This window comes from Hordeum vulgare, chromosome 3H (assembly GCF_904849725.1).
Source record: "Hordeum vulgare subsp. vulgare chromosome 3H, MorexV3_pseudomolecules_assembly, whole genome shotgun sequence".
Taxonomy (NCBI): domain Eukaryota; kingdom Viridiplantae; phylum Streptophyta; class Magnoliopsida; order Poales; family Poaceae; genus Hordeum; species Hordeum vulgare.
This window is the reverse complement of record NC_058520.1, coordinates 526,780,065-526,789,943: the sequence shown is the minus strand read 5'-3', so window position 1 is coordinate 526,789,943 and position 9,879 is coordinate 526,780,065. Positions and strand designations below refer to the sequence as shown.

Here is a 9,879-nt window from a genome sequence, read left to right as displayed (position 1 = left end):
AAACAAAAGCTTCAAAGAACGTCGTCTCTCACTATGGGTAAGTCTCTCAGATTTACCATTCTGAATAGCAAGATAAATGATAAGAGTAAGTCGTCATGGTGATCAATCCATTCCGCACCCAAATCATTTCTCTGTATAAGGTTTAGCGAATCTCGCATTCTAACACTTGGGCATCCTCACAAGCATTGCAGAAATTTCTCTTGTCCACGAACGAAGTTCGGATAATCCATTGGTTCTGCAAGCTGAACGAAACATCTATCGTATCTTCACAACTCTCAGGTTTTCGTATGCTCCTAAGAAAACTTTGCTGATCCATCATAGCTTCTTTCCATAAATCATATCCATTTCATAATCAATCCTTTATTACATCCTTAATTTATCCTCAAAAACTCCAATTCCAAAGTCTGTAGCGACCCGACTCAAAACGAGTCAAGCCTGTGTGTTTCTATGCCATCCCTGGATCAGTATGCTGGCACACACAGTACATCAATGTATATATCAAAGTGCAATCACATGTAAATAGTGTAAAACTGATATATACCTTAAATATCTCAGCGGAAGCGGTCAAGGGAGTGGAATCCCAATAAACACCAACGACAAGTTGAGTGTAGACCGTAACCCTGAATCGTACTCTATTACAAATGCTGCCATCCACATTGTTCGGTATGGTCAAGCATTTCTGCCAACTTTATTCATCTATCTCTCTTGAAGGTACTTAGTTCCACTCAGAATTTTCGCGGTGCTCCTTGAAATCATCCATCTTTTGCTTCATCATGGTGGTTATTAGCTTCGTCTCCATCATCTCCGCATGTACTTCACTCAGGTATTCCTGGGTATGACAAAGTCTTGCTTCAAGTATTTCTCCGATCTGACGTATGGCTTCCATGGCAGCTTCACGAACGGCATCAAAGAAGGTTGCTCGTGGTACACGTGAAATGAAAAAGTATTGCCCCATAGTCTTTGGACAAACTCTTTTCACATGGTGGAGGTGTACTTCCACGTACCAAACTTCCGCTCCATTTTCCACAAATGGGTAGCCTTTGTAGACTGCATCTCCTTCAAGATGAATGTGCTTCTTCATGTCCTTCAGGATTTTCGGGTAATCGTGATCACTTGTCAGGGTCATGATCGTTTCTGGGCCCTTGAGGAATGACTCGTAGAGAGTTGTCATCTGCATGTCTCAGTAAATAGGTACTCAGAGGAATGTATGTGTCTCCTTGGTAGTTATGGTACATTCCTACTCAGTGGATCCTGTGGGGTTTACCGATTACTACCACACTTAAATGAATTATACTCATGCCTGCATAAACCATATTTTCACATATCCTCATAATGTTCAGAGATCTTTGCTCGAAGAGAGACAACGCATACAGTTTCAACACAGACCATCAAGAGACAATAATTTCCATTTATCCATGATGTTATTACAATCTCACGGACTTCTATTACAAAAATTTCACTCCATGATCTCATGAAAAACAAGAGTGCTTCAGATTACACTTATTGCCATGGTCAAAACTTAATTACTCCATTCTAGCTTTCTTCCTTTGCGGACAATCGCTAGCAAAATGTCCTGCTTCCTTGCAACGAAAGCATATGAGTTCTGACAAGTCTCGAGGCTTCTTAGCTTTCACTCCTTGGGTTTCCGGCTTCCGTCCTGAGCACATGTATTTGTGGTGGCCAAATTTCATACACTTGTAACATCTGACATGACTCAGGTCTATGTCTGCAGAGATTTGGTTCTTCCGAAGGTACTTTTTCTTCTTTCCGGACTCCTTTTTGGCCAGTTCTTCCATTTCAAGTGGATCAAACTCCACTTCTTCCGATGGGAAGTATCCCGGATACTCTTGGCTTCTCTTCTTGCAATCCTGTGAATAATGTCCTTCTTCTCCACATGAGTAGCATGCATTGGAGAAAAATCTGGTCAGACCTTGTCCATCTGGGTCTTCAATAGTTTCGTTCATCACCGGCTCTTCTAGAATCTTCTTCTTGAGTGTTTCCTTCACTGCATCTTTCTGCTGCTTGACAACTTGTTGCACCTTGGGGTAAATGTGACACTGAGCTGGGTAGTGGGTGGTTCCTTCACACAAGAAACAAGTCACTTGACTAGTTGGGCACTCCTCAGCTGGGTGATTTTCTTCACAATGAGTGCATCCATCCGTGTGTTCTTCCTGGGTGTGTCCTATTTCTCCACAGATCTTGCATGCACAAGGCTTCTTCTTCTGAATGAGACGGGATCTTAACAAAGTGTTCTTGAATTCGCCCCAACTTTTTGCTCCACTAAATCCTTGTATGGCGTGGTGCATTTTCCACCAGATAGCAGCACTTTGGGTAAAGTACTGGAGAGCGTGTTCCACTTCATTCTTTCTTGAGACCAAGTTGCTCCCGAAGTGGTTCTCCATGTTCTGAATCCATATCTCAGCTTCCAGTTGGGTCATTGGTCCAGAGACTACAAGTCCAGCTTCATACTCCATCTGGTAGGGTTGAGGTTTTGGGGATGAGACGGGTAAGAGAGGGAGGGAGATACACGCAATACAAACAATATTTTTGAGAATAGATTTTTGTTGTGGCCGTCGGAAAACACACACCAATGGCGGCTCACAATTCATCGTATCTAACGTGGGTATATAAAAGGGGTTTGGACTTCTAATGGTCATATAATTATTCGAACACTTCAGGGTCTTCGAGTTCTTCGGGTCTTGAGAGTCCTCTGTTGGTGTAGCTTCAATTGCATGATGAAATCCTCTTTACTTTGAAGTAGAACTCCGTTGATTCTTCTTGAGGTCGAAGGGGTAAGGGGATTGTCTAACTATTGGAGGTGAGGGAGAACATTTGATGAAGTCAGAAGAGATGAGAAGTAAAGGTGTTCTCGAAAATAAGATTTTTTTGAGAGATCCTATCCTAAGAAATTTCCAGTTTCTAGGGTCACGTCCTACAGTCAACATGTGCTCTGATACCATCTCTGTAGCGACCCGACTCAAGACGAGTCAAGCCTCTGTGTTTCTGTGCCATCCCTGGATCAGTATGCTGGTACACACAGTACATCAATGTATATATCAAAGTGCAATCACATGTAAAATAGCGTAAAACTGATATATACCTTAATTATCTCAGCACAAGCGGTCAAGGGAGTGGAGTCCCAATAAACACCAACGGCAAGTTGAGTGTAGACCGTAACCCTAAATCGTACTCTTACTCGTCGAAGAAAAAATATCTGCAACATAAGACGTTGCAGCCATGTAGGTCAGCATATTGAATATGCCGGCAAGTCACATAAGAGAGGGGGGTAAAGTAATAATCAACTATCTCTACATGCATATTTGGTTGGTGGAGCTAAGTTTCGCATAAAGCCAGTTTTATCCTACAACAAGAGGGGTTGAAAGCAAAATGTTACTACAAGGTTTGTTGTTAACGATATGGTTCCGCCAACCAGTTCTCGTACCCGAGTTGTCAATAATTACCCTCATCAAATACATTTAATGGTGTTGAGAAATCCAGATAACTTCAGTTCCTTTGGCTCAAGTTGTCCATGACCGTGGACACGGCTAATCGATTAGGTTTGAGTACTCTGCAGAGTTTTGCACACGTTCCCCACAAGATTTGATCGCCTCCGGGTTTGTCCTCGCACTTCAAGGTGTTTGAAGACCGGATGATCAAAACATGGTCTTTCAACGGGTCCCTCTGAATCCCTGTCGGTGCCCATCCATTCCTACCGTTCGTCTACATCTGCTAGCACCGCCTGTCCAGAGTCGCCGCGTTGTCCAACCAAGCCAGAGCCCATAATGACTTGTGGCTGTGCAGGTAAGCCTTGGGTCTTGAAAATATCCATCCGTCTCTTTGAGCCTGGGTGAAGCTTTTCGCACGATGACATGGCCTCTCCAGCATCCCGGGCATCCACTGGGTTTTCCAGGGAGCCGGTCAACTGTCCTTCACCCAGTGTTGCATTGCGTCCGAGGTCTTGAAAGTCTTGTCTTAGTCCGGTCTTGATTATTATATCAATCTCGCATCACTCATGGTATACACTCAACCGATAACCCGTCTACTCAAGCATAGCATTAAGAAATTGTCGTCCCGGGGCCAAGTATCGGGGTTGTTGTGTTCCTACCACATGATACTACAACTAGAATATAGTTTCCAAGTACCTAGGCAGCATGCAATTGGGCATAGGATGGTAGAACTACAATGCATAAAACATAGGTGAAAGTATGATCAAAGTGACTTGCCTGTGATGTTGACGAAGAAGAATTCCTCGAGAAAATAATTTGATAGACTACTCGTCACTCTCCGAGCAATCTATCGTAAACAAATAGCATTCAATAAACATTCATGCCAAAAAGGAAGAACCAAGAGAACATAAGAACAAAGCATGTCTTGGTGCAAAATAACAACGTACTAAGGTTTAATAAGAAGGTCCTAAGTGTGTTGTAAAGTGAAGGTGCATGAATGAGATCAAAAGAGTTAATGGACGATGAACTATTGCTATATAATCTCGACTTGCATATACTATGGGAGATGATAAAAAAATATTGGGAGAACAACATGAATGTTATTTGACAAATAGTATAAGACATACGAATTTATTTGTAGAAAGAATTTCTTGAAATGGAGCACTACAACGCAAGTTATAGCGAATTGAAGTATGAATTGAATTTGCATTCAAAAGGTCAAGAGAAGTTGAACTGAAGTACGATGGTTACGTACAAAAATATATGACATGAGTGTTTACACTAGTAGAAAACAGGGCACTGAGCCAACAACATTTGACCCGGATTGGATATAAACCGGTTCTAAAGGGTCTGTCCGCTGGGCCCCCTCCCTGCAGCAAATGGCCGGAAGGCCTTTAGGACCGGTTTGTAACACAAACCGGTCCTAAAGGTTTTTGGACCGTTTGCTGCAGGGAGGGGGGCCCAGTGGACAGACCCTTTAGAACCGGTTTGTATCACAAACCGGTTCTAAAGGTTTTCTCATTTTTGCAGCAACTGCAGGGCCCCGCTGTCAGACCCTTTAGCACCGGTTTTTGACACAAACCGGTCCTAAAGCCCTCCTCTCCTTCCTCCCTGAGCACCCTATATTCCACCCCTTTTTTCTAGCTCGAGCTCAAATCCATTTTTGCTCTCTCCTTCCTCTTGGGAGCTCTAATCCATCCCCATTTTTCTCCACCATTTGTCAAGATTGTTGGCACCCATCGGTCCTACGGTTAGCATCAACATTCCCTCTTCCGGCATTGCAAGTTTTGCTCGTTTTCTTGCTCATTTCATTTTTGTTGTGCTAGCTAGGTGTTTGATGAAATGCCTAAGCTAGAGAGAGTTCATCATTTGTTATGTATACATATGCAATTTGAGCTCAAATTTAATTATGATTCGTGGTTTTTTTTAGTGTCGCGCGCCTTGTCCCCTTCCTCACCGCCGTCGATCGCCCCGTCACCGACACAACCTTGGTAAGCCTATTGTTTTTATTTACCAAAACAAATTTTGATTTGTATGATTTACATATTTACTTGTATATAATTTTCTTATTGTGTAAGATTTTTTTTATATGTATAGCGCCATGGTTTTGATATCCGTCCCCGTTGGCCCTCGTCCAGTCTATGATTCGGATGTGGTATATTATCTTTTATAACTACATATTTTCATTTCCTGATTATATGACAATTAATTACGCCGACCAACTTGACATAGATATTTTTATCTAGGAGGTAGTGGAACCGGAAATGCCAATCGACCCTATTGGTGAGAAGTTACACTTAGTTGAACAAGAAAATGTTGCCCTGAAAGAAAGATTGAAAAAAACTGAAGAAAGGTTGGAAAAAACTGAAAGAGAGAAGATGACCTTGGAAAAGGTTCTTGCCGGTGTCGTCGATGGTCACAAGAGCGAGATGGACGCAATGCGTCTGAAGATTAGAAAGATTAGAAAATATGCAATTAGTAAAGAGGCTTGGTATCATTATGCCGTCGGGTCAATTGTTACCTTTGTTGCGATTTTGATCGCATTTGTTGTTGTTTTTAAATGCATTAATTAGAGAGAGTTTTTATGGTTGGTTTCAGTGTGTGTTTTTATGAGAACTATATATGTATGGTCACTACGCTACTTTGGTTTTAACGTGTGATGAACTTTTTATATTAATTAATTAATTTAGTCATGATGATTTAGCATAATGGTTTTTGATAAATTTATATAATGCAGATAAACCGGCAATGGATGTACAGTGATCGACGTCGTCCCGAATTCCTTAATGGCATGCATAGTTTTCTCAATGTGGCTGAGAAAAACAAGCAGAATGGATTTATTTTTTGTCCATGTAAAAAATGCCAGAATAAGAGGAATTTCCCTAACTCAAGAACCATACACACCCACCTGTTGCAAGAAGGCTTCATGCCCAGTTATTTTTGTTGGACGAAGCACGGAGAAAGAGGGGTTGTAATGGAAGACAATGAAGAAGAAGAGGATAATGATAACTATCCTATGTTCGGTGAACACGGTGATACTGAAATGGGGGAAGACGAGCCTGAACTTGAGGACATTGTTGATGAGTCTGATGATGATCTTCGTCAGGTCATTCGTGAAGAACAGATAAACTGCGGAAGTGAAAACGAGAGGTTGAAGTTGGAGCGCATGTTAGAAGATCACAAAAAATTGTTGTACCCAAATTGCGAAAATGGCCAGAAAAAGCTGGGCACCACCCTGGAATTGCTGCAATGGAAGGCAGAGAATGGAATATCTGACAAGGGATTTGAAAAGCTGCTGAAAATAATGAAAAAGATGCTTCCAAGAGATAACGTGCTGCCCTGCAGTACGTACGAAGCAAAGAAGGTTGTCTGCCCTCTAGGATTGGAAGTGCATAAGATACATGCATGCATCAATGACTGCATCCTCTACCGCGGTCAGCACGAGAATTTAAATGCCTGCCCGGTATGCGGTGCATTTCGGTATAAGATCAGGCGAGATGACCCTGGTGATGTTGAGGGCGACGACTGCCCCAGGAAGAGGGTTCCTGCCAAGGTGATGTGGCATGCTCCTATAATACCACGGTTGAAACGTTTGTTCCGAAACAAAGAGCATGCCAAGTTGCTGCGATGGCACAAAGAAGACCGTAAGGAAGACGATATGCTGAGACAACCCGCTGATGGGTCGCAGTGGAGAAACATCGACGATAAGTACGAGGACTTTGCACGTGACCCAAGAAACTTAAGGTTTGGCCTAAGTACAAATGGCCTGAATCCGTTTGGGGAGCAGAGTAGCAGTCATAGCACCTGGCCCGTGACTCTATGTATCTATAACCTTCCTCCTTGGTTATGCATGAAGCGTAAGTTCATTATGATGCCAGTGCTTATCCCAGGCCCGTCGCAACCCGGCAACAACATTGATGTGTACCTGAGGCCACTGGTTGATGAACTTTTAGAGTTATGGGCTGACGAAGGTGTACGTGTGTGGGACGAGTACAAACAGGAGGAATTTGACCTACGAGGGTTGCTGTTTGTAACCATCAATGATTGGCCCGCTCTTAGTAACATCTCAGGACAGTCAAACAAGGGATACAGCGCATGCACACACTGTTTAGGCGAGACTGAAAGTATACATATAGGCAAGAATGTGTACCCGGGGCATCGTCGATTTCTTCCAGACAGGCATCCCGTAAGAAAGAAAGGAAAGCATTTCAAAGGCGAGGCAGATACACGGAGGAAGCCAACCCTCCCTAAAGGTACTGATATATATGACATGGTCAAAGATATAAAAGTAATCTTTGGTAAGGGTCCTGGCGCACAATCTGTTTCGAATGACGCCGACAACCACGTAGCCATGTGGAAGAAGAAATCTATATTCTGGGAACTACCCTATTGGAAATTCCTAGAGGTTCGCTCTGCGATCGACGTGATGCACGTGACGAAAAATATTTGCGTGAACCTGCTAAACTTATTGGGCGTGCATGGGAAGAAGTCGAGAGATACACCAAAAGCACGGCTGCACCACAAACGTATGCACGAACGAGACGACCTGATGAATCGAGAGAATTTCAAAGGTCCTGCCAGCTACGCTCTTACCAAGGAAGAGAAGGAGATCTTTTTCCAAGTCCTGAGTAGTATCAAGGTCCCGTCTGGCTACTCGTCGAACATAAAAGGAATACTAAACCTGGAAGAGAAAAAGTTCCAAAACCTAAAGTCTCATGACTGCCACGTGATCATGACCCAGTTACTTCCGATTGCATTGAGGGGGCTTCTGCCACAAAACGTGCGAGTACCCATTGTGAAGCTATGTGCATTCCTCAATGCAATTTCTCAGAAGGCAATCGATCCAGCAACTCTACCAAGTTTACAGAAGGACGTGGTCCAATGTCTTGTCAGCTTCGAGTTGGTGTTCCCACCAACCTTCTTCAATATTATGACGCACCTCATAGTTCACCTAGTCCAAGAGATTTCCGTTCTCAGTCCTGTATTCTTACACAATATGTTCCCCTTTGAGAGGTTCATGGGAGTCTTGAAGAATTATGTTAAAAACCGTGCTAGGCCAGAAGGAAGCATGGTCAAGGGCTATGGAACAGAGGAGGTCATTGAGTTTTGTGTTGACTTTATTCCTGACCTGAACCCGATCGGTGTTCCTCAGTCGCGCCATGAGGGGAGACTGCGTGGAAAAGGCACGCTAGGAAAGAAATCAACAACATGTATGGACGAGCAATCTTTCACTCAAGCACACTACACAGTTCTAGTTAATTCCAGCTTGGCGGCTCCATATATCCAGGAACACAAGGATATTTTACGCTCGGAATACCCGGAGCAACCTGAAGATTTCATTGCTAAAGAACACGCGAAGACTTTCGGCGGTTGGTTGCAAAGACGTCTCATTAATGACAACATTGTTGAAGATGAGCTATACTTGTTGGCCAAGCAACCATCTTCGACTGTATTGACCTTTAAAGGGTACGAGATAAATGGTAACACATTTTACACAGCAGACCAAGATAAAAGGAGCACCAACCAAAACAGTGGTGTCCGGTTTGATGCAAAAGACGACAACGGGCAAAGAGTCACATACTATGGTTACATAGAGCAGATATGGGAACTTGACTACGGACCTTCCTTTAAGGTCCCTTTGTTCTGGTGCAAATGGTTCAACCTGTCAGGCGTGAAGGTAGACCCGAAGTACGGAATGACAACAGTGGATCAGAAGAATCTTGGGTACGGCAATGATCAATTCGTCCTAGCCAATGATGTGGCTCAGGTTTTCTATGTGAAGGACATGTCTAGCAGACCGAGAAAAAGAAAAGATAAGGAAGCGAATACATCAGACGATGAGCCAAGGAGCCACATAGTTCTTTCAGGGAAAAGAAACATCGTGGGAGTCGAGGACAAGACAGACATGTCAGAAGATTACAATAAATTTGATGAAATTCCTCCCTTCAAAGTCAAAGATGATCCAAGCATCCCGTTAAATGATGAAGATAGTCCATGGTTACGGCGCAATCAGAAGAAAGGCAAGAAGAAAAATAGATAGGGGGTGTTGTTGGTGATTTGTAATAATGTATTAAACCTTTTATGTAATTGTGTTGACCATTTTGATAAATATTAAAAATTTGACCAGTTTCCACTAAATTTGATCATTTTGATAAATATCATTTTTTATTTTTTAAGTGTAAAAATGACATTTTGACAATTTGTAAATAAATGTAAAACAAAACAGAAAAGGAAAACAAAAAAATAAAATAAAAGAAGAAACAGAAAAAAGAAAAAGGAAACAAAAAGAAAAAGAAAACAGGAAAAGAAAAAGGAAAAACGAAAAATAAAAAAAGAAACAGGAAAAAGAAAAAGGAAACAAAAATAAAAAGAAAACAGGAAACAGAAAAAAGAAAAAAGAAAAATAAAAGAAGAAACAGGAAAAAGAAAAAGG

General features: G+C 42.3%; 1 protein-coding gene across 1 annotated transcript; it reads left to right on the top strand.

The window, feature by feature from the left end:
- Window positions 1-6,198: 6,198 nt before the first annotated feature.
- Window positions 6,199-9,450, top strand: LOC123442331 (the record flags this gene model as incomplete). Its single annotated transcript, XM_045118337.1, has 4 exons — window positions 6,199-7,234; window positions 7,337-7,896; window positions 8,008-8,753; window positions 8,880-9,450. Coding segments are annotated over exons 1-4 (2,913 nt in total), but the record flags the coding sequence as incomplete, so codon positions are not given.
- Between the last annotated feature and the right edge of the window lie 429 nt (window positions 9,451-9,879).